Raw genomic sequence first — 27,507 nt, 5'->3', positions numbered from 1 at the left:
AAGTGGGAAGAAATGTTCATTCTATACTTGCAGAGGAATAACGGATCGTCAGAAATGGCAAGAAAAGGCCTACGTGCAATGGAACTGATGTATATACGCCATCATCCCAAAGAAATGGTTCGACGTTGGAAACGGAATCAACAGGATTTGATGACTGAATCACATCGCTGCTTCTAGCTCAATGTTCCTAACGAGAAGATCCCCTAACAAACCCACTAGTAGCTATAGCAGCTTCATGAGACGATTATGTGGCTACTCTAGCGCAGGCGAGATCCGGAGAAGGGGATTACATACTGTACTAACAGGAAAGAAATCAGGAGAAATTGGTTGCGGCACTATCCCAGAGCGCAAACGGATGCGATTCTTTCAAAGTTGACGACAATAGCAGAGCTGTCAAAGTAATTTATATTTTTAAATAACGTTCTACAAGAATATTGTCATGGAACTGTCCCCTCATGCTAATTTGAAAGTTGTATAATTACAGCGGATAACATGCAAGCACACAAGTTGCTCTGCGTCCACTCCTTCGCAAGTTACAAGCATCTCATTGTTTTCAGAGCTCATCGGAGGGCAGGTTATCGTAGATTGGGCAAAGCTCGTCCCAAGCAGCTGTAACGGATTTAGTGAATAGCTCATGAATAAGTTAAGCGAATCTCGTTACCGGGATGCGTAGAGTTTTCGATTGTATCAGGATCCTCGGCGAACACAACAGCTAAGCCACTGATTGAGGCGTGAATCAGATTGATTCCCATTCAATGACAATGGACTTACACTTCCAAGTGCCAGTCAATGTGGCTATGGATCAATCAATATCGTTTCAGTATACATGTCGTTCGTAACGGAATGAAAACCACATACCAGTGGAAAATCCAAGGGCCAGGATTGTCGGTAGTAAAGCGGATAGTAGCATTGTCGGAAGTCGATGTCCCGATGTTGACGACATCACGGCGGACAGGATTGTCCCAATTGATCGTATCACTACCAGCACTTCGAACAACATCGAAGACATGCTATATAGATGTCAAGTAGGGCATAATATGAATGGAAAAAACCACGTACGCCATGCAAATGCATAGGATGCTATCACAAGAAAGAGAACATCAGTCAGCGTCACTTGGTATTTTCAAAAAAAATCACTCACGGGGCTTCCACCGGATCCACCAGGGATAGTCAACTCAACGACAGCATTACGCGGGAGGACATATACACTCCCGGGAGGCAGGAGATCGGTTGCTTGTTTTGTGCCACTTAGGATTTGAAGAAGAACAGGGGCAGTAGGGGGAATGAATTGTGCGCCATTTACTGTCAAAACGTTCGGAGGGGTGAAAAGAATTTCGAGGTTGATGTTGACATCAGCCTCTCCGATGGTGTGAGTCCCTGGTACACCAGGACTTCCGAGAGCGTGGAGGTTATTCTCGACCAAACGGTTATTACGAGGCCCGAGTTCAGTGGTGGGGTCGGAATTGGATGCGCCTGCATAGCGAAGAATGGCAGAGTTAGTTCCGCCCACGAAGTCTCTTGGACCATTGCTTGAATTAGCACGAATCCAATAGTTATCGACAGGCTGGTTTGCGTTCAAGACGACAGAGTAGCGTTGCCCGGCATAGATTTCAAGGTAATCGACGACCAGAGGGTCAGTATTTTCTCCATCAGCTTCAATGATGGTCTATTTCTAGTTAGTAATTGATTCAATGTCTTTGCGTAGGGGTAGGACTAACCAGGTCATGTCCATCAATGGAAAAGGTATAAAACGGATCGCAAGAGATAGACACAAGACGGAACCGATACCTCTTCCCTGCTTCAACGTTAACAATAGCCAACGGGGATGTCGGGCCTCCTGAGTAACGGCCAAGGCCGTTGATAAGGGTGGCCTCTTCTGCGGGGAACGACCCAGAAAGTTCTTTCGCTGAAGTGTGGTACCTAGAAATTTCCATGAATTTCGAGTAACTTTGGCGAGGCTTTTACACACCAATCGGCAAGTGTGATTACGGTATCATCTGCAGAACATCGTCAGTTACTTTGTATAAACGAGACTTATTTTGAGATAGGCGACCGACCATTGTCTACATCATATCTAACGACATTCACGTCAGAAAAAAAAGAAAACGATTTATCGTAATAAAATACACTCACAAAGAAGCATGAGGATCATTGGGGTCGCGAACGACAAATGCACCACGGAGTCCATCACAGTATTGCGTAGCTTGATCATGTCCCATGATTAAGTGATGTAGTGTAACAAGATAAGTCAACTTACAATAGTGTGAATGATACCAGAATGTTCCTGCTTGATCTGGGACATTAAAATCATACAAGAATGAATTTCCTGGCGCTATAGGACATTGATTGACTCCGACAGGGCCATCCGCCCAACTGGAACCAGCTTGGAAAAGGCCGTGCCAGTGCTTGAGAACCGAATGAGAAACGATGAGTAGGCTGCCTATCATGACGGCGGCTTACAATACTTGTGCTCCGCAGCATTGTCGTGTCTGTGAGCTGATTGATCACATTGAGCTGAAAGCGATCCCCCTAATCCAACATCTTTCTTCAGCCATGCAATCCTCAGAAAGAGCCAATGATGCAGACCTTTGTTCCGGTAATAAGAGGAGCAGGAAAACCGAAGTCCGACGAACTAGTACCCCCGAGGACAGTACTGGGAAAGTTCGAATTCATAAGCACCAGAATCCTGATTCATGGTAGCTAGTACTTACGAACGATTAAAGCCATCTGGAGCCAGAATTCTGTTGCCAACATAGAGATCGGCGACAGGTCCTATGCCAGCAGACGCGACAGCCACAAGGGATTGCAGGAGAACAAACCGCTTCATGGTCAGGCAGTCGGTTCGAAGATTTGGGTTACGTTTTACTTGTTCTTCGCTACTTATAATAGCCTGAGGATGAAATCATTTATACCCATCTTACGGCACATTTCTGTTGTCGCAAAAAGGAGTAAGAATGTGCTCAGGGATTTCAAACACATCGAACATCTCGTGGGTAGCCGAATATACCGGTTCCTGGATGGGTATGCGGCATCTGCGCGTTGAGTATGAAGGTACAGTATGTTGCAGGGCTTACGAGGATAAGGGAATCTAGATCCTTCAGGTTCTTGGTCTGCATTGCGGGAGCCAGATATTTCACGCGGTCGATCGCGCCAGATCAGTACCACCGCTCAGATATTGTTCGGGGGGATGTCTTACGTAGGGACCTGTGGGAGAGGATGTCTTTGCCATATCAGATACTCGAATGGGGCTACACAGGCGTTACAGAATATAAGTATCTGGAATGCTTACAAGAAATCACATCTCCGCCTCTCACCATGTTTCTCAGGCACTTCTGCGTCTCATTTGCAGTCTTCATCATGGCAGTGGCAGCTGCAGTGAGTTTCTTTTGCCATCATTTGAGTGGGTTCTAACCAATAGTTTTGCAGGAGCCTGCGGTATTAACTCAGGAGGAAGTATTCAATACGGTGATCGATAAATCCCCGTTCCTTACCGTCGCTACTACGACGATTGTTTGGACGTGAGTAGAACTTGTTCAGCTAGTAATCATGCTACCAACCTGAGGCACTCGCACTAGTCAAAGTCCTAGTATAACGACGACTCAGGCGCCGCTGGCTGTCACCGATTCGTCTTGATGAGACGGTTTTTTGTGTAGTATATGTAAAAGGTTGGGACGAAAGTGAATGTAAACACCTGTTGCGAAACCAATTCGAATTACCTAATTATTATCTAAGCCATGATATCTGCGTGATTGCGAAATTGATCTGATCTCGTCAGGCACCGAGACTGATCTTCCTCATTTTGCTCCAACCTAAGTCGTCCAACTCCCAACACGAAATTTGGCGACTTAATTTACCATATATCACAAAAATGCCAACGGGACTCCAAGCATACCACGAATTGCAGGAGATTTGTATATCGCTGGTGTCTGTAGTCCTGGACTCCTAACGTGCTACACTTGGACCGAGCAAGTGAATCATTTCATATTCATCCTGAGGCTCCGGAAATAATAAGATGCATGGACTTTACTTCGCATTGTTTATTAAATTTCCCGACTTTGTGCCGTATATGACAAACAACTGCGAGCTTTGAAACTTGATTCTGAAGAATCTACTTAGAAAGATGTGAAATTCTTGCGGAGATATTCAATTATTCAAAACAGGGAGTTCGTGTGAATAGGCGAAAGTCGTGGGATGCGACCAGGATGCGAGGATGATGAATTGCAGAGAATATGAATCATTGGATATACCATTTCCCGGCATCACATTTTGCCGGAGATCTGTAGGATGGCTGAGCGCCGGGACGTTTTGCTGCTCATTTGATGACCATATTTACGAATCGGAGCATCGGTATGTTCGGAAGTTCACAATGGCCATTACATTTGATTGAGACCGAGCATCGCGGCGTGACCAAGCCTACCGCTCTTTTACCGCCTTATCAGAAGTGCGACAAGAAAATTTTCAAGCAGCATAACTCCTTGGACGTATACAAACTTACAGTGTTCTGATATATTTTTTCTCCACGACGCTTTCACAATTAAGAAGGCACTCTAACCGAGCGGGGAAATGAACCTGTTTCACGGGTCTAACAGCTACTAGTCTCTCCATAACAACAGCTATCGAATCGTAAGATACATACTGATGTGTACTAAATAGAAATGCTAATTCCTGAGAACGGTGAACCTTCCAAAAAGAGAAAAAAGATGAATGGGCAACTTGCTTCGGAACCTGACTTTTCCCTGATATGTAAGACCAATTGAGTAATTTCGGCTCCGCAGGGCAGAGAGATAGTTTCGAACTTTGATCGGCCATCATTCTCTCTCAAAACATATTAGGATAAGAAAAAATGTGAAACTGTACATCAGTGTCACTTTTCGTTGGAATGAATAACAGGAGATATCAATCAACGTGAGATAGCAAAACAAAGACGATAATTTTTTTGTACAAGTTCTTTCCCAGAGGAGTTGTTCTGGGTAAAACGGATAGCCAAGCCCGTATTCGTCATGATGGTATGGGATGTAATGAGGCTCTTTCATCAATCTTTCATCACCCCTATGCGAGAAGAGAACGTCCAAAGGGCCAGTCTCCGACGGACAAACGACAATTTGTCGTGATACAGGGAGAGTAGAATACCATTTAGCCAATTCCATGATCTTTCACCCGAGTTCTATTATAATCAGCAGGCCCCGGCCACCGCAGGAACGATAAGAGGGTACTGTAACCACGCGGTCCAAGAGTTAGGTGTGAGAATAAGAATGCACCTACCAGTGGAACAATAAGACAGTATTGCGCATGATTAATTGACAAGTGCGATCGATGAAGCCTAGTCGTTACAGAGATCGGTTGCTCGAACGGTTGAACCGCGATATCTAGGGTGATTATATGAGAGACCCGCAGGAATGAGGATATACGTATAACTTTACCCGTCATATTCCGCGGCGAAAAGGTTATTTGAACTCAAATCCAACTTTTGGAACACCCTTATCAATGAAATCCTGGCATTACTTTATCCCCAGCATGTAAATTCTTCGATGAAGAGAATCCTACCAAACGTAGGACTCGAGCAGCGAAAAGTTTTGACTAGACCTTGCCGGCAACCATCAGTGTTGTGCCATTAAACAGCAAGGTCGGCAACTGCTGTCTGCTGATGCTGAGCTGCGCCGCTCACTCAACTGCTGAATGTCGTATATCACGTTTTGATGATCGCCATGCCCATTGGCTGACACATCCGCTGACTTAGCTCACTGCCACTGGAAGATGGCATCAAGAACTCGACTCCCGCTGCCTTGACTGACCTAGCTTGATTGTTTCCCATTACACGCGGCCATTTGTTTCGAAAAGTGTACTAAGCATGGTGATATCATGATCATGGTCGGCAACCATGACATTACCAAGCTGAACTGTAATACCAGCCAGATGTCTTATGCTCGGAGGATCCGGGAGGAGAACCACATTTCCCTGTATGGCATTGTCGACAGGGCTTATCGATCGTTATCCGAGTCATTTGTGCTCGAGTAGCGGGCCTATCTAAGACTCATTTGAACGAATTCATTTTTGACCATGAAACCTCCTCCTTTCGAGACTACTTCTCGGGGATTCTTCGGGAACTTGACCGTCAGCGTGAAATATTGTTGCGCGTGCAGCGGGAATCACTGATTGATTATGTCTCCTAGACGAAAAGATGTACAATCATAAAGCCAATGATCAGATAAACCTATGTCCAGAAACGTAGTAGGTGAATTTCATGACGAAATCATTGAACAGAGGGGCATAAAGATCTCATTGTGGACGACTGTGACAACCGGTAGAGCTCGGTAGAGCTGTCAGTCTAACTCTCCCACGCTGCATCACATGTTAGTAGCTTATATAATGGCTTGCATTAAGTATAACGTTCCCGCGATACCAGAGCACTGTCGCTCGCACTCCGGGACTCAAAGGCAATGCCATCGTTGCCATAAACTCGATATGCGAGATCTGCTTTCGAGGAAGAATTGGACGCTCCAGGGGAATTTGTGGATGACGAAGGCCTTGATGCTTCAACCGGTGATGTTCTTTTCTCTTGAAAATTTCACTTCGTATTTCATCGGTATCATATATAATTTTTTCCTATCATTTTTTTTTTGTATATAATGATCTCGCTTTCATGACTTATAGAACGCGGGGCGCGCATTGCGCAACGCTTGTGCATCACATGATTGTATTACTTAAGTCGGTTGCCTCATTCGGCATGGTCACATGATCGACGATGGGAAGATGACTCATCAGGTAGGTTGCCATCAAATGGTTGTGCAACTTTGATACCGGTTACGCAACTATTCCAACACTGATTGGCGCCTCTTGAGATTTGTATGGTATCATGTTAGAATGTGGCATTGTATCGATTAGGATGCTGGACATCCTGGTCTTATCCACTCGATAAATCTGCATGGACTTCGTAGAATGCGCGAGCTATAAAGGTAGAACCTGAACCACCAAAGAGCCCATGTAGATAATGTGTAAGAGAATGGCGAGCGCGACGAGCCTGACAAGTCCCGGGCTTCCCGTTGTCATCCTTCCCGAAGGTAGGAGAGATTTTCGGCTTTGCGTGCTGTCGGGGAGAACAGGAAAGGTGAGAAGGAAGGCAGGACGCGAGAGCATAAATGCAGGGATAAGCCGATGGTTTAGTCACAGGTGGAGGCAATGGTGTGGAGGCGAGGATGAAAGATCAATATCAATTTGCGACTTGATGGCGTGAGGAACGACTTGAGTTCGGGACTCACATCGCCTGGCGAACAAGAGATTGAACATTGAGTTTTCGTGACAGATGCTCCAACGGCAGACGCTAGCTCAGCGCCAGCTGTACAAATTTTTACGTTGTCACGCTACTAGCGTGTATATATACTGCTGCTAACAGATGTGGCGCATCTTTCACTTAGCTCATGCATTTCAGGACTTCATCTCCCCCTCCCACGACATACTCGGCAATATCATCCTCCTTGTTGTCTTCAGACGACATTCACAGAGGAAATCAAAAGGAGAAATCCCCATTCCAAGAACCAAATCCTCGAGTTATCCCCCGCCATTCGTTTCTTATCCGCTTCATCATCTTCGTGCTACTCGAATTCGGTTTCATTGCGCTTGTTTTCACAACGTTGTGGCGGCCGGTCATATTGCACTTATCTTTCACAATCACGGAAGTCAAGGGCACTTTTACAGTCATTGCTATCCTTTGGCATGCCCTTGCCATATTTGCCGTGAAGGACATCTTGCTAAGCATTTTCAGCGCAGAATGCATAGAGCAATACCGCAAATCACAAAGCCTCTCTCCTAGAGAGCTTGATCGTGTCTCTCGTCTGACCACGGGGTTTCTTGATCAAACAAAGCACTTGGCGTCGAAACGTGCTACACATCCCTTTCGCCTCGGTTTCCTGTCCTTCCTTCTGTTGGCATTGTTAAATGGACTGGGCCCAAGTGCTATCAGCGTCGACTTCGTACCCTATGAATTTTCACAAGATATCCAAGTCGCCAACCTCACCATAACACCAAGTTTCGACCAATTTGGGTCCGAAACGCTTGCTTTCTACCGTGCCAACATCATCACGCAACTTGAAGTGGTTGAAAAATTCAAAAATTACGGGTTCAATACTAGACGATCGGATGTGCTTATACCCTGGCCATCAGACTCTGTGCCCGAAAATACGACTATCAAATATCACAGCGACATAATCCAGTACAACTTCAACTGCTCCTGGAAAGAACCATCTAAATCCCAGGATGACAGGAGTTGGGTTGTGGAGGGCCGTGAATGGTACATTTACTATCCGAGTCCTCTGGTAAAGTACGAGCTATTAGGTGATCCTCGTGAGTTTCTTTCTTCATACCCGCATTCGTTACTGAATGTGTGTCTAGTTATCTTGCCCATGGTGATATCGGACGTTGGGCCTGACAAGCCCGACAATAACTCTCTCATCCCCTTTCTATTTGCCGGTAGCAGTACGCTCGGACCAATGGAAGTGGATTTGAGAGACATCCCTTCGGTGCTCGTCCCTTGCAACACTACCGACAACCCTACTTTCTTGCCCGACGGTACTGATCTTGATTGTCAGTCATTGCTGGTTTCGGTTCTGGCCTGCGACCCCGAGTTTAAGATTCTACCTGCTATCGTAAGCGCCACTGCTTCATCGCTCGAAGCTACTATTCTACATGGTGACCCGGTTGTGAAGAACATTCCGACCAAAGCAGCCAATGTCATTTTCTCGAAAAGCCTTCTCGATGCTACCTCTTCGAGGCAATCATACACGGATGGAGGGTATGTTAATGGCGTCTCGCGCCAACTTTTCTTGTCTAGTTGGGATTTGGACGGTTCGACTGATATTAAAATCAAGCCCGCGTCGTTGAACCAGATAAATCAAAACATGAATGATGTGGTAGCCTCGGCGGCTAAAGCTTATCTGAGTGGGTACAAGCCCAACGAAGATAGCATTACCATCCCTTCATTCGCCAAAATAAACACCAGCGCAGTGCTGGAAATTCAAAAGATGGCCTTGGTCGGAAGTAAACCATTTTTGATTGCTACGAGTGTAGTCGTCGGTTTATTGGTCGTCCTCCTTGGTTCTATTGTGGCTATCACCAGAGCCGATCGACTGGAGGGCTTTGAGTTGGCGACCATTGTCAAAAACTTGCAACTATACGATCGTTCGAGTAGTGAGTGATGCGTAGAAGGCGGGATGTAGGAACGTATGTCTTGTTTTGTCCCTGTTATCGAGTACTGGAAAGCTCCACCATCCTAGACAATTTGTACTGTAAATGGCATATTTACTTGGTTTGCACCATTCTGGCGGGCTCTCAGCAATCACAATCATGGGCAATCTTTCGGGGGTCTGAGAATGATGGCTCAGCAACATGCTCGTAAAATATCTTCGTGTCGGGGCGTCGGATATATTGGCAGGTAGGTGGGTGATGCGAAAAATATCTGGAGGGCGCTGCCGAGTCCACGAAAAATGAGATAAACACTATTAAAGAGCCTTACCTTGCTTCTGGGCTTTCGGAAAAAGTTTCCTTTCCCTATGAGCGTTCAGCCATGATGCCTCCGGGAAGAAATTAAGCATGCGGCACAAATGTCAAAGTGTTTTCATGGAATGTTATGGGGGAACGACCCTGACAATGTGTGTGATAATCGGAACGGAAGACTGCGCTTACATAATGCACATAGCTAGAGCATGTTCTCTCCCCGTCATCGTTGTTCACAATGAACATGTCACTCTCCTACATGTCGATGGCCACATCCCTTATAGAACATGGAAAATGCTTTGAGGTGTGCGAATCTCTCCTAGTCAAAAATGGAAAAACTCATACTTATTCAACGTCGCATCTACTTTTTTGTTTGATCAATTCAAACCTAGGAAGTACGGATAGACGATTACATTCAAGCTTATAGGACGACAGCTCAACCACCGAAACCCGTACCAGAACTTCCCAGTGGGGATAAAGAGAGATCATCGCTCGGCCTACCGCCACTATTCAAGCCCATATCCGAACATGATCCCGTATTAGCTGGTCGGCCGAAAGAGAACCCATTATCCTCTCGAATTGCGCTCAACAATGGAGTAGGTGTGGGTAGAGTTGGAACCGGAACTGGCACTAGCACTGGAACAGGAATTACTGGCAGTTCCGAAATTGGCGCTGTAGCGAGGAGAGTTTCGGATCCAGGGAATTTACCCGAGTTTCAGGATTTTAAGAATGTAAAGGTCGCGGGTGAGACGTTCCTTACAATAAGTTGTTCAGAACAGTATTCTACGTTTAGCCCAGAGGTCTGTGTGTATTTCTTTTACTGTAAACCCGATGCTAACGCGGTCTTTTCTTTCTTTGGAAAGGAATTACGGTTTTACTCCTATAAGAATAAGGATAAGCTTCGAGGCTCCGAATCGGAAAATCTCGAATCTATCTCTGCCAAACCCGACTTTTCGCAGCATAGTTTTGAGGTGTGTTTCTTGTCTGACTACTTTACTCGATTCCGCTGAGCAAGACTTCTCAAGGAATTGCGCGTCGTGTATATGTTAGCTGGGAAAGAACTTACATCCGCACAAATTATCGCCGCTATGCAAGGACATACTCATACCCCTCTTTCTTGATATTGCTCAGCAGAAGCAGCTTATAAGGATTTTTCATCGAGGCTGTTCTTTGGGAGTGTGAAGCATCCATTCATCTATCAGGCCCCCTCGGCGATCATCGATGATGATTCATCGGGGCGCGTTGGTGATTGGAGTAGGGATTCCCGTTCAGTATCGAACCTACGTACGTTTCATGTAACTTAAGTCCTCATTTGGCACATGGAAATACCATGAACCGTACGGAACGACAATGGTTGAAGTTTAGATAGAAATCAACCCCACTCGTTCGGGTAGGTGTCAAGATATTTGAGGGAGGATTAGGTAGGTCGTTCGATCATTATGATCTTAGCACATCACGTAGATACTCATATTCTCATCCTGGCTGGAATTGTGATTATTCACTAGCACAGACCTTGTAGGTTTCGTGGTAGAGGTTTGATAGTATTACTTCTTTTCATATGGGAATTCAAACACGGTTATCGCTTAATTTCACAAGGTACAAGGCACATATGAGAGTTTACTTATACATATCGACTTCTGAATGGCAAAGGACGGCCCAAGGGTAACACATTTGACCTCATGCTCAAATATTCTTGGGATTCAGCCTGAATATCATCAATCGCTTCAACGTCAGACTGTTCAGTTCCGGCCAGCGCAAACCTACAAAAGGCAGCGTAAACGGCAGCGTAACGCTAGCGTAAAAATCATGAGATTGCTATACTAGCGTTACCTGGAACTACGCTGGCGTAAACTGGCGGAACTCTAGCGTAAACATCCGCTCGTCTACGCTAAGTAGCGCTAGCGTCCCGCCAATTTACATAGTTCTGAACTGAAGCGGGAAAAGGCTAATTGGTCTAGATACTACTTCCATTCCCCGCGATCAATACGACTTTCTGATCGACTTTTCCTCCCCGTACTCTATCTCCTTACACTATGTCGAAAAGAGCTAAACACAGAAACAAAATTAGAGACCAATCTGAGACCATCTCGATACTAGGCCCGATAGCCCCGCCCAGTGGCTGATATGACCGCTAACCCGGTGAACACGCGATAGTCTAGGCACCCAGTGGTACTTCGACATCGCCATACAATGGTTGATTAGGGAAAATTGTTCTTACTGCTAAAAGTACTATTTTAATTTGTTTGATGATAGATAATGACCATAATGCCAATAAACAGTTAGTCCATTCAGTGCATGCTTGGAATGTGAATTTGGTATATCATACTAGTATAGCCATGATAAGCTCGATGCTAAAAGCGCAGCCGCCGAGATAGTCTAACTTGATTTTTTTTCATAGCACTAAATGCCCTTTTGGATGGCGCTCCCGGGGATCTCCCTGTTCGTAGGTTTCGGGTCCTAGTACGGTCCAAGGCCCTCCACTCCCCAAGCTTTACTTTCAGAAATTGTTTTGTGACCATCTGATTGCAATTTTTGCAGAGTGTGAAATAGATGTTTGTTTCAAGTTTGTGTAGAAGATCGATTGTCTCCTTCAACAGCCCACATTGGGGAGAGAATAGCAAGGGCAAATGGAGGGAAACAAAAATCGGTAAATATACCGCATTGCATGGACTAGATGACCGCAAGTAATACATCTGTCCTAATCCTAAGACCTCAGAAGTGTTTTTGGGTAGGTTTTATTTGACCATACTAGTCGGTAGCATGCAGTGAGTGTTTCCCTAATTTTAGAATCTGCGCCTAGAGGCATTCATATTTCTACTAATATCCCGGATATGCTTGAATTTGAAGTTGCTTTTCGGTCCGCCCTCAGCAGCTGACCCATTAGAACATGAGGTCGCATGTCAGCTATAACACAGGCGCATGGCACTTCGTCTCGCTATACCATAATATGTCCATCTGGCCGTATTTCAGCCTAGAGGTCAGGAAGCTAGAATCACCAGTTCTTGCTTCATCAATTCTTTGACATAATGCCAATAATTAGCCATAACTTCAGTTCAGTCCAGAAGCTGCAGATGGCTTGGAATGTGACTATATACTCGGGATAGGATGCTAACTTACTTGTGAATTTGGCGCCGAAACAGTATATTTGCTTTTGCGCAGTAACTAACTTTGTTTCGGCGATGACTCTGTGAGTAGCTGTCGTAATAGTACATCCGATGCACTGACACCTTACCAATAAGAGACAAGTCTGCTCTAAATGGATCTAAGCGTTTAGTATGTGGCGGTATGTGGCTTTTCCGGCTCGGTGATAGACAGAAGTTTGTTTCGTCAGCTTCAAGTACACGGCATGTCCTACGAGTATATAAGATGATATTTGTGCACAGAGTAAGCTCAAGGAATCGCAGAACCTTTCCAATCACTTCGATGTTTTCCAAAGTCGTAATTTCTAGGATGATGGTCAATGCTCAACCCACTAATCATGGGCATTTATAGTATCTTGTTGCATCTACTCTCATCGCTGTTGCGGTGGCTCAAGCACCTCTCCAGTGCTACCAAGGCGTACCCACTTCTGCGGGACCCGCAACTGACTGTTCCCGATTTGTGAACACCTTTTGCGACGCGGCTGCCGCTGTTCCTGCGGTAAGTCAGCGTTTCCCAAAGCTGCCCGGCCATTTTTTAATGTTCTCCTCTAGGTACGCATTGACGATTCAGTCAGTCGTTGCTTCAATTTACCAGATGCCAAAGTTTGTGAGTATGCATGACATCCCTAAATGTATCAGATACTGCATGACATATATAGGCGATTTCATTGCGTGGAACACATTCACGCGCAACGTTCCTCCTTCAGCGGCTAATTGCAAATCCGTGCTGAACAAAGTTATTTCTCAATGCGTATTGGTAAAATTCATGCGTTCAAATTATCGCTGTCAGAGTTGGCTGACGACAAATCTAGGGAGGTTATGGACAGGTTGGGCCCAATGCGTATACTTTCACGGTTGACGTCAACCATGGACAGTGTGGCCATGATGTCCATGGTGGATCCTAGGGGAGATAGGAAGTATCCAGCACATTGACAGCTGACGGATTGTGCGCCCATGAATCTCAATAAAATGTGGAAAAAATTGTACCAATGTAAAGGAATGTATCAGGACTGAATATAAATCGTGGTTTAGGATTGTATGTGCGGGGGAAAAGAATCAAAGGCCGCAAGTAGTACTATGTCACATCTGCACGGTTATCCATAATGTCTTCTTTTACCAAGAGACCCATTCTATATCCCCAATCAATTATCACTTTCAACTACCCGTAAAGAAAACCTGACCTTAGTAGTGTGATCGATAGAAGTCCGGGTGTCAGTGAGTTATTAGAAGCAGAGTTTCTAGAAGAATAAAGCGTATCGGCTTTCTAGGAAATAATCACGATCCTCGCGAGGTGAAACGATACGACAGTGCATGCTGAGTGTTGCAACTTAGTATGTTTTCTGAAATGGGAATGTTTGATGTTGCTGTGTTTGCGCGGGCTTGGACCGGGGGTCATCGGAGTTTGAACGGGGATGTTCCTTGGAGATTGTGGACGACGTTGGCGAGGAGGATGAATGTAAGCTGCTCATCGTCGTCCACCGCGTCGAGCTCACCTTTGCCTTGCAGAATCTACTCCGCACGCTCACCGAGAGCAACGTCAGGCCCCATGCAGACCTTCGACTCCTCCTCAACACCGTCAAGGAAGGCCGGGTGCGTCTTCTCCGCTTTCCCTTAGTAGTCACCGCTGAGCCATGCAATACAGAAGCAGAGTGTCGAAAACAAGCTTTCGGACCCGTTCTATGATGCCCTCGACGGTGTACTTGCCGACCTCAAGACTGTGACCCTCGTCTGTCCCCCGCCACACTTGCCGCGACGCGCATCGTACTGACGCTATTGTTTTCCCAGGATAACCGCGATGCGGAGGCATTCTTGAAGCCAGTATCCAAGGCCGAGGTTCCAGATTACTATGAAGGTCTGTCATTGACGTTTGATCACATCTCACACCATCCATTAACGGATAACTCCAAATAGTCATCTCAAACCCAATGGACTTTCAAACCATGCAGAAGAAGGTCAAACTGAAGAATTACAAGTCCAAACGCGAGTTTAAAGATGATCTAGAGCTTATATGGTCGAATTGTTATACATACAATGCTTCTGAGGTGCGTTTTACAGGCGCGGTGCTGCTTTTCCGGGTCGCTGAGAACAATGGTTAGAATCATCCCCTTCGACAGTGCGTCAAGCGGCTCAAGGGGAAAGCGGATCGACTGCTAAAGCACGTCACCGACCGACGCGAGCGTACTGACCCGCAGATACCGCTTGAACTTGGTGCAGGATATCTCCCAAAAGTGAATGGCACTAGTCGAACACATACCCGTTCACCTTCATATTCTTCAATGAAGGGCAGCACACCAGGTCTGGCGATTGTCAAGTCGTCGTCTTCAACTTCCCTCTCACGGCATTCATCATCCCCCATGCTGTTCAAAGAAAGTTCCGCTATAATTCGAACGCCAGAGGGCATGAACACCTTCTACGAGTTGGATAAAGAGGTTGTGATGGCGCTGAAGAAGCCTAATCAATCAGTCGTACAGAAATTGAAAGATTTGGTTTCGCTGGATACGGAAGGACCGGAAGACGTGGATATGGAAGACCTCACAACAGAATCAGATGGCATTTTAGGAGATAAACGAAAGCTGTGCGTCGTTTTGAATTCATCTTGGTATGCACTTAACTCACATTCTTTGATACACTTGGACAGGTCAGCGTCGAGCGAATCGAGACCTCGGAAACGTGCGCGCTGTATGAGTGCTTACCCTACGCCTCTACCTGACGATGATGCGAGAGACGAATTATCCGAGTTATGGTGGGCGGCAGCTCAATCTGATACCCTACTAGCCAACGGTGTTCCACCGATTCCATTTGGTCCCGCTTCGTCTGAACAGAAACGTTCAAGGCTCCCGTCTCTACCCTCAACCTCTTCTTCCTCATCATTATCATCATTGTCGACATTTTTTCCCTTTCATTCATCATCACGTTCGTCTGTATGGCGCCCCCCACCACCGCCTTCAATACCCAAATCAAAATCTCCGAGGCCAAAACCCCGGAGAAAAGCTTCAATAGAAGAGCCGGATGAAATACCGCCCACACATATTGAAAATTCAAACGCATTGTTAAATTTGATGAACACCAATATTAAATCGATGAGAAGGATTCGACATACCCATTCTAAATTTTCAGCTTTGAATGCTACGACATTGGTTAATGAAGATGTTGAGGAGAGTGGGGGTGGTGGAGGGATAGGTGCTATGCCGGGAGCTGGACCCTCCGGTGCTAGCGGGTTTGGTGGCGATAGCTTAGGTGGCGCAGGAGAGAATTCAATGGTGGCTTCAGCGGACGATGAAATTCTGAATGAGAAAGTAGATGAGACGCCCTGGGTGATGATGGCGCGGAGTAAAGGGAAGAGGGGTAAAGGAAGAGAGAAGATAGCGAGGGTGGGTGGGGTTGAGATCGGAGGGAAGAATGCTTGGGGGTGTATGCAGTGGGCTAACAAGAAGATACTGGAACATGTTGGATTTCAAGGTACGGTCTTGTTTCTCCAAGGTTACAAGTTTTTTTGTATTTATTTCATTCTTTTCAGGCACATCACAGGTTTCGTTGGATGTTATGTCAGGGGTCATGTCTGAGTATATCTCGAATGTTGGAAGGACGATCAAGTATTTATGTGATCAGCGACCCGCAACTATGACACCCGAGGTAAATTGAAATGCGACAGGTTTTGCATAATCTCATTTATCTTTTTGTTTCTTTCCTCAGGAAATTGTTCTACATACCTTGTTTGAAAGTGGTACTTCCAAGGTTCAGGATTTGGAAAGATATATTCGTGATGATGTGGAGCGATACTCATCGAGGCTGAACGAATTAGAGAAGAAGATTGTTGGCGCTTATCGGGACACGGTGAGTATCTCACACTGGGCAAGCTTTCCCGGCAACCTCAATTTCCTTTCAGACTGCTGGAGAGACACTGGAAGACGAGGGCTTATTCGAGGACGAAGAGGAAGAAGAGACTGGTGCTCTCGCTATGTATGTTTCTGCATGCCGGTTCTAATACTGTCGCATACTGACTGATATTTTTAGTGGAGACTTTGCGGACATGCTCGGGGAAGATTATCTGGGTCTTCGAGAATTAGGGATCGCGCAAGAGTATGGAATGTCAAGTCTCAGTGTACCCAAGAAGTTATTAAGGAGCAAGAAAAATCAACACAAACCTGCTGCTGCGAAACCCAACGAGCCACCTCCACCGTACCCACCTCCCCCACCGTTTATACCATTAACCTCGAGCAAGTTGGACGATCAAATAGGGTTGTTAAAACCGTATTATCAGAGTCGGTTCGCGAGTCTCGCTGCTTCTGTCGTTCCGCCTCCGCCTCCGCCTCCGCTTCCTGGTCCATCATTACCCGGCCCCACGTTACCTGGTCCGGTTATCGGTGCACCACCAGCATTGCCTGGTCCGTCGATACCGCAACCATCTATTCCTGCATCATCATCAGCAACATCAGCATCATTAATTGGACTTCCGTCCTCAAATTCTATTCTAGTACCCGGTTCATCTACAATCACTACTGCATCAACTTCGGACGTATCACAATTACCACCATCACAGTCGCAACAGCTGCAACAACCGCAATCGATTGACTTGGCGTCTTTGCCTCCGCTTACGTTAGTCGAAGACTTGCCCACGGCTGTTCAAGTCAAGATGGGACCACTTGGACAGATCACGAAAGGCGGTGGGACAGGTGGTGGGAAGAAGAAGTCGAAAGGGTCTGGTGGAGGTGGTTCTGCTGCGGGTACTGGTTCTGGACAAGGGGGCGCTACTGGCGGTGCTACATCGTCTAGTGGCAGTGCTGGCATTGGCGGTGTTCCAGGAACTGCTGGAAGTAGCTTGGCCACTGCCACTTCTCCTGCTATACCGTCTATGGCAATAGCATCAACTACAAATGCCGATAGTAATGCGAGTCCGAAAAAGAAGAAGGGTGGAACGCCTGGAATTGGAACTGGAAGTGGGAGAAAGAAGAAAGGGCCGGAAGGATCGCAACAGAATGGGACAAGTGGAGGAAACGGACAAGGTGGTGGTGGTGGTGGCGGCGGGTCATCTCAGCCTTACCCGCCCGTTGTTGTTGCGAGTGCTTGAACTATTTCTTCAAGATAATAACTATGACAATATTCCCTCCTTCGCTCTTATCACCGTGGAGCTCGAAAGAACCACCGTAATCGATTATTGATCCCTGTGACGTTTTGTTTATTTGTTATCGCTGTTAAGTGCTGTGGTTTTTTTTCTCTTCCCCTTTCCCTTCGCTATTTAATCTGTATACAGGACACACACATACGCTAGCATGAGTTAAAGTATTAGTTATTGGTACTTATATATATAGCTGTGAATGACTACTAATGACACTGAATGATGACAATGATGACATCTGAATCTGTAGCGGAACCGCACCGCCACATATTTGCGTCTTATATAACCCCAGTTCCATTCAGTTGCTCCTCCATTTTTAACTCTTTACTCGTCATCATCATGTCTTACGGAGGAGTGAGTGTTCTACCCCAGCAGACTGTGTTTTTCTTGAGCGGGTTGTAGAACTATGGTAGTGGTGGTGGATTCCCACCTCCCGCAGGACGACCTACCCAGGGCGGCGGTTACGGTGGACCTCCCGGGGGAGGGTTTGGAGGATCGCCCGGTGGTGGATATGGAGGACCACCTGGTGCAGGATATGGCGGTGCTTCTGTCAGTGTCTCTTCTCGTTGATTTCTTGCACGCATGAAGAAAAGATCAGCTGATAATTGTCTTGTGATTCAGGGCTACGGAGGAGGATTTTCTGCACCTCAACAAAGTCATGGACCACCGCCTGGTGCTGATCCTCAGTTAGTGCGCTTTCTAGTCCATCTCAGAATATGACTAATGGACGTTGCTTTTTGTTTTTTCAAGGCTTTGGAATTGGTTCACCGCCGTAGATACGGATAGATCTAACCATATAACTGCACCCGAGCTTGGTCTGTTCTTCTTGCTATTGGTGTGACGACTCGCGTTACTTATGATTTGATTCAGAGAGAGCGCTCATCAATGGCGATTGGACTCGTGAGTTTCGGATGTAGTATGGGAAGTCTCAGATTGCTTAATGAGCTGCCGGATTAGCTTTCGACTTGGATACCGTTAAATTGCTTATGACGATCTTCGTAAGTAATCCTCCGATAGACATGTGAAACTGCTGATAACGGGATATAGGATACCGATCGTAGTGGGACTATCGGATTCAACGAAGTCAGTCGATTTCATCAGTCACAAGACGCCGAGGACTCAATGTTATTATAGTTTTCTGGGCTTTGGAAGTACATCAAGGTATATCGGATTGTTGATTTAGCGTCAGGTGAACTCTAAAGCGGTGATTAGGACTGGCAAAATGTCTTTAGACACTTTGATCGCGACCGATCTGGTTCCATCGACGGTGGAGAGCTTCAACAGGCCCTCCATCAATTTGGGTGCGTAGATCTTTAAAAATATATTGCCTTCACTCACGAGTGCTGATATCATTTATTTATAGTTTCAATTTAGCGCCTCCAATGATTGAACTCGTACAGAAGAAATACGGTGAGTCTCTCTTCATGTTGGCTGTCATATTTTGGATTAGTCGAACGCTCACACTTAGACGTCAAAGCTTCCGCCACACAAATGCCTGGTGCTCCAGTTCCAGGAATCTCGTTTGATCGTTTCGTACGGGCTTGCGTCGTCGTCAAGCAACTCACCGAGGCGTTCCAAAAGCTTGATACCGACCGAGATGGATGGGTTCAAATAAGTTATGATCAGTTTATGCAAACCGTACTCAGCTTGCCCTGAACGTATTTGTGTTCTGGAAACAACGATCAAGTAGGAAGATTGTAATAAATGAATGTACATCAGCACGCGTTTCGGGTGCCTGTGCGTCCGTTTCCTTGTGCCGTCTTTGTTTGATATATATATTCTTGAATGGAAAGAGAAATTTCCTGACGACTAGAACTCCTCGATTGACAGTGTTGAGTGCCCGTGGGAATAAAGCGGAAATCAATATGATGCAAGTTGTTCAATGGAAATCCCGTAATTTAATTTCAGCTTTAGTTTTCTGCAACGGCGACCTCGAAAACCAACAAACATAACAAGAAAATGCTCCTCACGTCGACTTACAAACCAAATGCGAGAGCAGACATACCCGTCATAATTGTCTGTTACGGCGATCGCAAGGTCTTCATGCTTAAAGCCAATACTTACTCTGTTGGTAACAACTCCTGCTGAATCGCATCCTCTTTTTATATCATGAACTCAAAACAAACAAATCTCTGCATCCACAGAACATGGTCAACAAGATTCGGCAAAAATTTGATATCCAGATGACGCGTCAGTTGTGTATTCAAACTGTCGCTTTGGATGTGTGTAGGGGTTCGAATATTGAAGTTGGCGAGGATGTGTGGTCGGTGTTGAAGTCGAGCTTGGATGAAATTGTTGTTGTGGTTTCTGATGATGATCTGGACGAGAATCCTCGTAACAGGGCATTAGGTGAGCTATAACATTTGTTGAGTTTCTCGTTTCATGATGATGGCTGACAACACGCTTCTTTGAAGCACAAAATGCAACCGAGGTAGAAACGCATGATGGTCGAGTGTCCGTTGAAGGAGACGAAGCACGAGTGAAAGAAGAATTTGTTGAAAACTGGTTGGAACAACAAATCGAAGTGGATGATGTTCCTCCGGCTCCGAGTGTGTATTCTGAGGTGGAGTATGAAGATGCACATGAAGTACCTCCACATACTGAAGACGAAAATGAATACCAACCTGATGATATCCACGGTAAGGTCGATTTAACATTGTTTCGGAGTTATATTCAAATACGATTTGTTTTCAGAGTTTCAACAAGAGGAAGAGCCTGAAAGGAGTCCTAGAGTGCGGTTTGATGCAGAAGGTGAGCAAGAATGAAATAGTGAATACTTGGATACTCAAGGGTAATTCAGATCAGGGATCGAAACATGATGAAGCCCCAGCCGAAGAACTACAGCGTCCCAGCTCATCTGCTGATGAGCGCTTTCAAGTCAGTATCAACGGACCGGATCTAGACCAAACTGCAGAAATCAAGACTCGAGGGAAACATCTCGTTAGAAAAGTCCTGGCGGCGGTTTGCAAGACTTTCAACCTTGATTATGAGAGGTGCGATTTACTGATTTCTCAGAATGATATTTGCATATTCAAATAACCTCCATTGTTAGGGCTTCGCTCTATGTAGTAACTTACACCATCATTAACGACCGAGTCGAGGAGGGTCTAACCATGTGCCCACCTGATTGGTCCATCGCGAGATGTGGCATCACGAATTTGACTGAGCTGAGGATTCAACTGGAATCTCCATCGTCATCGGAAACTGCGGCATCTAACACAGCGCGGAGGTTGATGTGATCAGTTTTGAGAGAAAGGCTATAGGTGGTGAGGGAAGGAAACAGCGGCAATGATTCCCCTTTTCGATAATACCATCTCTCATTTCTTCCCTACCTTTCTTTTCTTTTTCTTTTTCTTGTTGCTGCTGTTGTATCTTGGACAGGTTGGGACGTATGATTATTTGTATATGTGGAGATTTGATATTTTAAACCCCAGTGCTACGCATGGAATCGCTTCTTGTCGACTATCATATCAGCTCCCTTTAATACAGACTTGCATGTCAATATAAAACAGCCCCTTCTTATCTCCTAATATGTACAAGATAAAAAGCTCCATAGCGCTCCCGTTGCTGTATTGTAGAGATTAATTTAATAGCCGCATTGAACGCCCGCAACACACCAGCCGACATTATGATCATCAACTAAGGCAGATCCTTTTGATATCTGCAGCCTCACTTCGCCTCCCGTCAATTAATAACTGAGAAATGGAGACATGAGCTACATGAATTCTACTTGACTAGCAACGCCTCTGGTAGCTCATACTTCAAATTGAAAATTGCACCTGTTCGAGGCGATTGAAAGAGAAAGATACGTCACGATATTTGCTTCATTACAGAGAGGAGTTATTGGTCTCCATTGGTACGATAGGTGCTAATTTCAGTGACGAGAGATGGCGGAGTAAGCCAAAAGTTCCTGAAATAAACAAACGAGGGTTCGTCGTCATACAAAAATCTGTTTTCATTCTGATTTTACTACAAAACACAAACGAGCTTCTGATCATAACTTCGAGAACAGGCGCACTTCAAGCCTCGTAACACTTAGGAGGAGGAATCACCACCTCAGAGGGGAATGCAAAGCCCCTGGTGATTTTTACGGTTTGAGCAACAAATGTCAAAAAAAGTGGCTAAAGATGCTGACCTGACCGGGAATCAAGTTGGTGCACCCAGCGTTGACGCCTGGGTTGGCAGCAATGATAGCGGCACTAAGACATTAATTCAGTTTCGTTTTCAACGGCTGCAGTGGAGGCTTATGAGTACTGACGCCGTGACGCCGAATTGTTGCCCGATAGTGAAGCAACTATCGCCAGTGACTACGGTGTAGACAGGTCCGGTACAGGCTTGGGCATGAACGGATGCTATAATATTATTCTCGAGTCAGCTGTGTCTGCGTCTCAGCCGTGTCGCTGACTTACCGACGAAGGCGCAGACGACGGTAGTGAGGAGAGCTTTGGAGAACATTTCTTTAGTAGTTGACTCTTGGTATGAGGCAATGGAGGAAGGTACCTCTACACCAAGGGTTTTTATACCTTTCGTCAGACTAACACACTCCTCTCTTTGCCCTTCGTTAACACTCTAACTCCTTCAGAGCTGCTGCTATTCCTGCTATCGATGGATGACTAGTATGTCCGGTTCGCTTGCACCGTTTTTTTGCCGACTGAAATATTTTTACTAAGAACTATCTCAATCCTAAAAGCGACAAGCCTTTCTGAGAAAGTCACCGCAAGAAGCTTCTGAAGGATGCATCTTTCCCAAATGTATTCCTTGCGGGGTCCGGAAGAGGACTCGAACGAATGCTGCCCTATCTTCCTACTCCTTTTCAATCCTACTAAGTGAACAAGCTATGGTCCTTAGTACGTTTGAAATCCAATACGCTGTTCTCAACATGATATTCTTACTATTTCGCAGCATTTATCGCTAGTGCTATTTTAGTAACCAATAGTACCCGCGTCAATTAACCTACTGTTCTCAGTGAGATCCTATGTTGTTAAAAATACTCAAAATTTGCCTATAGGTTCGGCTCTCGATGCTCGGCTAGCCATATGCTTTTCTGATATCTTACGTTGTTGGAATAGTGCAAAGCTTGCGCTTCGACAATGTTACAGATTCGAAATGGTGTATCCGCTCTACAAAACATCCATTCACCGAGTGATACTACCTTGTCGTGTTTGACAATCATTTAGCAACCCTTTCAGGTAATCTCCAGGTTATAATTAGCACTTCGGCAGTTAGCAAAACCGTCGCCGCCGATCGGAACTGGCGGTCCGCAGCATAGTAGTACAAACGACGCTTGAATTATCCAAACTTAGGCCCTTGTAACCGTGGTGAGTGTCCGTATTAGATGGTCGACGGAATTCTTTAGCTCGTCAAAATGCCTAGTGTAGACTGTAGCGTGTTTCCAAGGTAGGATGGAGTCTATTCGTGGGAAGGATCGCTATAGGCTGGAAAGGTTCGGCACGCAGATGAAGCTTCAGAAGCTTCAGGGGGTGGTTGAGAATAATTATTTGTATCAGTGTTCCAAGTATACGTTGGCAAGAATTTCATTCCAGAAATCTGATGTCCTCTGATTTCTGATATTTTCTCCTCATGTTTCCCAGAGTTTCTATTTGCAAATGGGAAGGCGGTGATTCGTAGTAGCCTATCGGACTCAGGAAAGACGAGTTAGAAAGTGCTTAGACGAACTCAATCATAGTGCGGGTTCGGCAGGGGCTCTACTAATTGAACGAATGAAACCATGGGATTGCAAGCTACTATAGGCCTGCTTATTTGCTGGCATTTAGTAGATGACTGATTGAACGATGGTGAAGCCCTGGTTGTTAACTAATCTACTCTTCACATTCCCCTATAACGTTAACTAACACTGTCTAGACCTAAAGGTAATATTCACATTTAACTTTTCCTGTGGTACAAGTTCAAGGATTTGTGACACCCGTAAAGACATGCCACTCGATTGATAATGTCGCGTTGGTCCCACAAGCAAACCGGCGATTGGACCTTGCAGCAAGGCCTTTGACAATACGATAATTATTATTGGGATGACTCTTGAGAATCTGACCATGGACTGTGATCCACGCTTTCTCCTGTCCACTTCCAACATCCCTCTCACCCCGCAGGACAACTTTCATCTCGGCAAGCTTCTTCTCCAGTCTCTCTTCCATCTTGATGCTATCTTCCCGGAGCGTGGATGGCTGACGGCGCGTGCAGAGCGGCCGTCCAAGAAGTCCATGAACTCCTCAAAAACCGAGACTCGGCCTGGACTGCCTATCCAAATTCTCTCCTCGATGTACCGAATATAGTGAAGAAGGGTAAACTTGTTTGAGCCCTATAGCCGCACGGTCTATATCAAGAATTGGGTCGGAAATATACGCTGTTGAGGTTTATTTCAAGCCTTCTGAAACAGACCGCGAGTGGTATTCGTCGATGGCTACAACAGAATGTTATGGAAGAATAGCCGTATCACTTGCCCCTCAAAAACCCATTCAGTTTCATGGCGATGAATATATATCACGCAAAATGCTTTAGCATCCGACAATCCTAAGGGCATACAATGTATGTAGTAAAGGTTCCGTATGAACCTGCTCCACTTCATTCCACATTAGACTCGGTAGAAGTAATTTGAGTGGCGTATTCTCGCATGCCCTCCTGAAGCGGTTTAATCTGTGCTAGGATAAACTTGATTAAATATTTGAATTTCTGTTCGATACCAATCAATAATACTATTCAAGGAAACAGGACTAATAGGGTTTCTTGCTCTTACCAGGCTGTATATCGTTTCCAGACCTGATTTAAGCAGATCGTTTATCTCAGTGCATTGGTCAACAGCCTAGTTAAATCGTTTATATTAGTGAAGAGAATGACTGAGAACGGCACTAACGTAAGCCCAGACAGTGGCAAAAATGCTTAGATTATCGCAAATATTTTTGATGTCGGGTTTCATTGTCTCGAACTTTGCCTGCACTTTCGGTAAGGCATGCTGTGCAGCGACAGTTGTGGCGAGGTCAGCTTTGGCTGTGTCAAGTTCGGCCTGCACATCTAATGAAGATTCCGTAAACGCTCCCTGAACCTCAGAGACTAGCTCACTGTTGCGTTGTACAATGAAGTCAGCGAGGACACCAGCTGGGATGGCAGATAGGATCTGAGGAAAGGCCTGAATCAGAATGAAAATGGAACATATAATCGACTGTGCATACTGTAAAGGGAAAGCAGACACCTAAGGCTATAGCAGCGATTTTGATCTAGGCAACGAAGCAAAAGTTTTGAATGAAGGCAATCTTACGAGACGGTATATCACAGCTTACCTTCCCGTTAAGGCTGCGAAAAAAGGCTCAGAAGCTCCCCCACAAAGTGAACTGTCGTGGAATGTACCTGGTAATCTGACTCTCAAAATTGTTGATTTGCTTTTCATACTTCGTCGCGTCGTCAGAAAGTGGCTTATCCTGGGCTTTCATGTATTTCGTAAAGTCCCCAGAGAAATCTTCAATGCCGTTCCGTAGATCTTTGAACCCGTCTGCGATTTTTGTTGAGACTCCTATCGGATGAATACTCTGTGAAAAGAGCATTCGTCAAAATCCGGAAATTCGCTCAAAGCTAAGCTTGGCATTATTACGATGAAGAGTTCTAGTAAAGCTTTCGCATCTCCCAAGGTTGAAGCATCGTTGACCGCCTGGACTATTAGAAGGTCTATTTCAAAGTCTGCAGAGTGTAATCGTCAGTAAGAGATCAAGGCGCGACTTCGAAAAAGAATAACTCACCGGTTAATGTAGACGCAGTATCGGCCGCCAACTTCCTTGAAGACCAGAGAAGCCCCGCGTCTCCACTCCAACGCTAGTAAGCACGGAGGTTATCCCAGGATAACAAGAAAGGGAAGAACTTGCTCACAGCCATCAACTTGTTCCATTGCGGAAGGTATGTTTTTCCCACGTCAGGGAAATAGTTACCATATTCCTTAACAAGATCGACAAAGTCATTCTTGACGGTCCTGAAGTCGTCGTCGATGGCGACAGCGGTCTGACCAATATTCTTGCATTCCTCAGCAAATTGCTGGGCCGTCGTTGGATCCTCTAGAAATTCTATCCACGCTTCTTGATCCTCCTGGGAAAGAGAATACCACCCCATCAAGCTGGATGCTTTTTCGTTGGAAATCGGGGGAGTGTCAGTAGCCATGGAAGATGATAGACACAGGCAGATAGAGAATCCAACTTACCTTTTATCCCATTTTCGTTCTGAAAAGTCGAATGCTACTCAGGCAACGTGTTACGATACCCTTGATTCTAGCGAAACATGATACCCTTCAAAATCTTGAAGGATGAATGGGAAGGCATTGCTGGGGACGGCACGAGTTTCCTTCCATGCTGACACTTGAGATAGAAGCTTGCAGGACGACCTGAGGACGACGTGTTAGTTAGGCAATGCTTAGCGAGCGATCAACATGATACCTTTCAGAAACTTGAACGACAAATGAGACGCCATGGTTGGGGATGGCACGAGTTCTCTTCCATGTTGACACTCGCAATGGAAGTGTACAGCGCGGACGGCGGTGTTAGCGGGTAATACTTAGCGAGCGACTAAACATGATACCCTTCACAATCTCGGATAATGAATAGGCCGGTGTGGTTGGGGATGGCACGAGTTCTCTTCCACGCCGACACTCGGAATGTAAGCCTGTAAGATGGACAGTGGTCAATTATCATCTGATATATAATGATGCGACTCTGTGAGGGAAGAGCCAAGACGTGGTGTGCCCGGCGGATTGCGAGTTGCAAAACAGGTGCAGCTGCACCCCCCGGGCCGGACCGTCCACGACAGAATGAGCCCGTTCATTGGGATATCCTTGGGATATCCACCTTTCAGGACTCCGAGTCGTGGCATTTCGCCATTGCGGCTGCAACACTGCCATCCGGTGAACCAGCTCTACTTATTAGTTGGCCAGCATTTAAAATTTCAGGCTGAAATGGACTAGGTGCGCGTTTGCCAATGGCTTTTTCTCACACTTAAACAATATCAGAAAATATAGGGTAAATCCAGCCCTAGATGCTCCGAGAAATTCTAGGATCAAGTTTAAGGATTCGTAAATTTTCAAATCTAGCCCGGCTAAGTCATAGTGACTGGCGTACTCGAAACCGTAGTTTGAAGGCGTTTGTTTTGGTCTTCTTCCTCTTTACAACTACTAGTTCGCCTCACAACTATGTCTTGTTGCTGTTATATATTCAGGGTACAATGGCCTTTTCCTCTGTCTGGATCGGAATCATCGGATGCACCACGGACTAACCCTGACAATGAAGGGTTAGACCTGGTCGAGTTCAGACACTTAGTACCGCTACCAAACCCGCAGCTACGCAATGTGTCTAACCACTTTTTCGCTGGTATTTCCTGAGCCCGATAGGCTACTATGAATCAACGCCATCCCATTGCAAATAGAAACTTTAGGAGAACATAGGGAGAAAATACCAAAAATCAGAAGACATCAAGTTTCTGGAATGATATTCTAATTCTTCGCCAACGTATACTTGGATCACTGGTATGGTTATTTTTCGACAGCCCCCCGAAACTTCCGAAGCTTTCTACGTGCCGAACTATTTCAGTCTATAATAATCCCTCCTACAAATAGACCCCATCTTACCATTGGAAGCACTCTACACTGGATGGTTTGGAACGAACTAAAGAAAATTCCGTCGACCATCTAATACAGATACTCACCATGGTTCGTATAAGCCCGGCCTAATTTTGGATAATTTAAGCGTCGGTGTACTACTGTGCCGCGGACCGTCAGTT

General features: G+C 45.7%; 10 protein-coding genes across 10 annotated transcripts; 6 read left to right on the top strand and 4 right to left on the bottom strand.

Annotated features, from left to right (window-relative positions):
• Positions 1 to 387: 387 nt before the first annotated feature.
• Positions 388 to 2,827, bottom strand: lcc12 (laccase-12; the record flags this gene model as incomplete). The annotated part of the gene is made up of 14 exons (XM_006460524.1): positions 388 to 609; positions 662 to 720; positions 772 to 795; positions 859 to 1,010; positions 1,060 to 1,080; positions 1,142 to 1,666; positions 1,719 to 1,920; positions 1,970 to 1,997; positions 2,058 to 2,074; positions 2,134 to 2,203; positions 2,258 to 2,405; positions 2,461 to 2,529; positions 2,587 to 2,653; positions 2,712 to 2,827. 14 exons carry the CDS (start codon positions 2,825 to 2,827, stop codon positions 554 to 556), a joined length of 1,554 nt encoding a protein of 517 aa, XP_006460587.1. The 3' UTR covers positions 388 to 553.
• A 482-nt stretch (positions 2,828 to 3,309) lies between these two features.
• Positions 3,310 to 3,737, top strand: AGABI2DRAFT_192247 (hypothetical protein). Its single transcript, XM_006460523.1, has 3 exons — positions 3,310 to 3,375; positions 3,427 to 3,518; positions 3,576 to 3,737. Exons 1-3 carry the CDS (start codon positions 3,316 to 3,318, stop codon positions 3,631 to 3,633), a joined length of 210 nt encoding a protein of 69 aa, XP_006460586.1. The 5' UTR covers positions 3,310 to 3,315; the 3' UTR covers positions 3,634 to 3,737.
• A 3,705-nt stretch (positions 3,738 to 7,442) lies between these two features.
• AGABI2DRAFT_192245 (hypothetical protein) lies at positions 7,443 to 7,824 on the bottom strand. The gene has a single exon (XM_006460522.1). It carries the CDS (start codon positions 7,769 to 7,771, stop codon positions 7,505 to 7,507), a length of 267 nt encoding a protein of 88 aa, XP_006460585.1. The 5' UTR covers positions 7,772 to 7,824; the 3' UTR covers positions 7,443 to 7,504.
• A 1,921-nt stretch (positions 7,825 to 9,745) lies between these two features.
• Positions 9,746 to 10,607, top strand: AGABI2DRAFT_117526 (hypothetical protein; the record flags this gene model as incomplete). The annotated part of the gene is made up of 4 exons (XM_006460521.1): positions 9,746 to 9,790; positions 9,879 to 10,286; positions 10,350 to 10,457; positions 10,512 to 10,607. 4 exons carry the CDS (start codon positions 9,746 to 9,748, stop codon positions 10,605 to 10,607), a joined length of 657 nt encoding a protein of 218 aa, XP_006460584.1.
• Positions 10,608 to 12,909: 2,302 nt separating this feature from the next.
• On the top strand, positions 12,910 to 13,531 carry AGABI2DRAFT_117525 (hypothetical protein; the record flags this gene model as incomplete). The annotated part of the gene is made up of 5 exons (XM_006460520.1): positions 12,910 to 12,924; positions 12,979 to 13,125; positions 13,179 to 13,233; positions 13,286 to 13,383; positions 13,439 to 13,531. The coding sequence occupies 5 exons, from the start codon at positions 12,910 to 12,912 to the stop codon at positions 13,529 to 13,531; spliced, it is 408 nt and encodes a 135-aa protein (XP_006460583.1).
• A 428-nt stretch (positions 13,532 to 13,959) lies between these two features.
• On the top strand, positions 13,960 to 17,694 carry AGABI2DRAFT_117524 (hypothetical protein; the record flags this gene model as incomplete). Its single annotated transcript, XM_006460519.1, has 11 exons — positions 13,960 to 14,082; positions 14,133 to 14,216; positions 14,269 to 14,352; positions 14,412 to 14,478; positions 14,538 to 14,668; positions 14,723 to 15,201; positions 15,265 to 16,085; positions 16,144 to 16,259; positions 16,320 to 16,460; positions 16,513 to 16,586; positions 16,641 to 17,694. 11 exons carry the CDS (start codon positions 13,960 to 13,962, stop codon positions 17,692 to 17,694), a joined length of 3,174 nt encoding a protein of 1,057 aa, XP_006460582.1.
• Positions 17,695 to 17,978: 284 nt separating this feature from the next.
• On the top strand, positions 17,979 to 19,549 carry AGABI2DRAFT_192241 (hypothetical protein). Its single transcript, XM_006460518.1, has 11 exons — positions 17,979 to 18,096; positions 18,145 to 18,291; positions 18,364 to 18,428; positions 18,493 to 18,557; positions 18,613 to 18,642; positions 18,700 to 18,740; positions 18,790 to 18,825; positions 18,877 to 18,903; positions 18,955 to 19,043; positions 19,106 to 19,152; positions 19,211 to 19,549. Exons 1-11 carry the CDS (start codon positions 18,082 to 18,084, stop codon positions 19,396 to 19,398), a joined length of 750 nt encoding a protein of 249 aa, XP_006460581.1. The 5' UTR covers positions 17,979 to 18,081; the 3' UTR covers positions 19,399 to 19,549.
• A 114-nt stretch (positions 19,550 to 19,663) lies between these two features.
• On the top strand, positions 19,664 to 21,039 carry AGABI2DRAFT_192238 (hypothetical protein). The gene is made up of 6 exons (XM_006460517.1): positions 19,664 to 19,809; positions 19,887 to 20,091; positions 20,157 to 20,381; positions 20,437 to 20,493; positions 20,543 to 20,735; positions 20,795 to 21,039. The coding sequence occupies exons 1-6, from the start codon at positions 19,702 to 19,704 to the stop codon at positions 20,979 to 20,981; spliced, it is 975 nt and encodes a 324-aa protein (XP_006460580.1). The 5' UTR covers positions 19,664 to 19,701; the 3' UTR covers positions 20,982 to 21,039.
• Positions 21,040 to 21,658: 619 nt separating this feature from the next.
• On the bottom strand, positions 21,659 to 22,526 carry AGABI2DRAFT_135732 (hypothetical protein). Its single transcript, XM_006460516.1, has 6 exons — positions 22,425 to 22,526; positions 22,307 to 22,358; positions 22,152 to 22,281; positions 22,001 to 22,094; positions 21,878 to 21,941; positions 21,659 to 21,819 (listed from the first exon to the last, which is right to left on the bottom strand). Exons 3-6 carry the CDS (start codon positions 22,195 to 22,197, stop codon positions 21,799 to 21,801), a joined length of 225 nt encoding a protein of 74 aa, XP_006460579.1. The 5' UTR covers positions 22,198 to 22,281; positions 22,307 to 22,358; positions 22,425 to 22,526; the 3' UTR covers positions 21,659 to 21,798.
• A 1,628-nt stretch (positions 22,527 to 24,154) lies between these two features.
• On the bottom strand, positions 24,155 to 25,979 carry AGABI2DRAFT_192235 (hypothetical protein). The gene is made up of 11 exons (XM_006460515.1): positions 25,940 to 25,979; positions 25,615 to 25,862; positions 25,488 to 25,560; positions 25,343 to 25,428; positions 25,102 to 25,280; positions 25,035 to 25,047; positions 24,927 to 24,971; positions 24,817 to 24,871; positions 24,611 to 24,768; positions 24,494 to 24,559; positions 24,155 to 24,429 (listed from the first exon to the last, which is right to left on the bottom strand). The coding sequence occupies exons 2-11, from the start codon at positions 25,849 to 25,851 to the stop codon at positions 24,322 to 24,324; spliced, it is 1,020 nt and encodes a 339-aa protein (XP_006460578.1). The 5' UTR covers positions 25,852 to 25,862; positions 25,940 to 25,979; the 3' UTR covers positions 24,155 to 24,321.
• Between the last annotated feature and the right edge of the window lie 1,528 nt (positions 25,980 to 27,507).

The sequence above is a fragment of the Agaricus bisporus genome (assembly GCF_000300575.1).
Source record: "Agaricus bisporus var. bisporus H97 unplaced genomic scaffold AGABI2scaffold_4, whole genome shotgun sequence".
In the NCBI taxonomy this organism is placed as follows: domain Eukaryota; kingdom Fungi; phylum Basidiomycota; class Agaricomycetes; order Agaricales; family Agaricaceae; genus Agaricus; species Agaricus bisporus.
Note: the sequence above shows the minus strand (reverse complement) of the source record. Positions and strands in the feature narration are given on the sequence as shown.

Bases quoted from the DNA above. Each gene is read 5' to 3' on its own strand.
- AGABI2DRAFT_192238 (XM_006460517.1), top strand. From the start codon at position 19,702: ATGCTCCTCACGTCGACTTACAAACCAAATGCGAGAGCAGACATACCC. The intron at 20,382-20,436 runs GTAAGGTCGATT...ATTTGTTTTCAG, and splicing joins CCAACCTGATGATATCCACG to AGTTTCAACAAGAGGAAGAG. The intron at 20,736-20,794 runs GTGCGATTTACT...CTCCATTGTTAG, and splicing joins TTCAACCTTGATTATGAGAG to GGCTTCGCTCTATGTAGTAA.
- AGABI2DRAFT_192247 (XM_006460523.1), top strand. From the start codon at position 3,316: ATGTTTCTCAGGCACTTCTGCGTCTCATTTGCAGTCTTCATCATGGCA. The intron at 3,376-3,426 runs GTGAGTTTCTTT...ATAGTTTTGCAG, and splicing joins TCATGGCAGTGGCAGCTGCA to GAGCCTGCGGTATTAACTCA. The intron at 3,519-3,575 runs GTGAGTAGAACT...CACTCGCACTAG, and splicing joins ACTACGACGATTGTTTGGAC to TCAAAGTCCTAGTATAACGA.
- AGABI2DRAFT_192241 (XM_006460518.1), top strand. The intron at 18,292-18,363 runs GTCAGTGTCTCT...CTTGTGATTCAG, and splicing joins CAGGATATGGCGGTGCTTCT to GGCTACGGAGGAGGATTTTC. The intron at 18,904-18,954 runs GTATATCGGATT...AGCGGTGATTAG, and splicing joins GGCTTTGGAAGTACATCAAG to GACTGGCAAAATGTCTTTAG.
- AGABI2DRAFT_135732 (XM_006460516.1), bottom strand. From the start codon at position 22,197: ATGTTCTCCAAAGCTCTCCTCACTACCGTCGTCTGCGCCTTCGTCG. The intron at 21,942-22,000 runs GTCAGTACTCAT...TTAATGTCTTAG, and splicing joins CAACAATTCGGCGTCACGGC to TGCCGCTATCATTGCTGCCA. The intron at 21,820-21,877 runs GTCAGCATCTTT...AAAAATCACCAG, and splicing joins CCAACTTGATTCCCGGTCAG to GGGCTTTGCATTCCCCTCTG.
- AGABI2DRAFT_192245 (XM_006460522.1), bottom strand. From the start codon at position 7,771: ATGCATTCTGCGCTGAAAATGCTTAGCAAGATGTCCTTCACGGCAAAT.
- AGABI2DRAFT_192235 (XM_006460515.1), bottom strand. From the start codon at position 25,851: ATGGGGTGGTATTCTCTTTCCCAGGAGGATCAAGAAGCGTGGATAGAA. The intron at 25,429-25,487 runs GTGAGTTATTCT...TACACTCTGCAG, and splicing joins TACTGCGTCTACATTAACCG to ACTTTGAAATAGACCTTCTA. The intron at 24,430-24,493 runs GTAAGAGCAAGA...GGTATCGAACAG, and splicing joins TGGAAACGATATACAGCCTG to AAATTCAAATATTTAATCAA.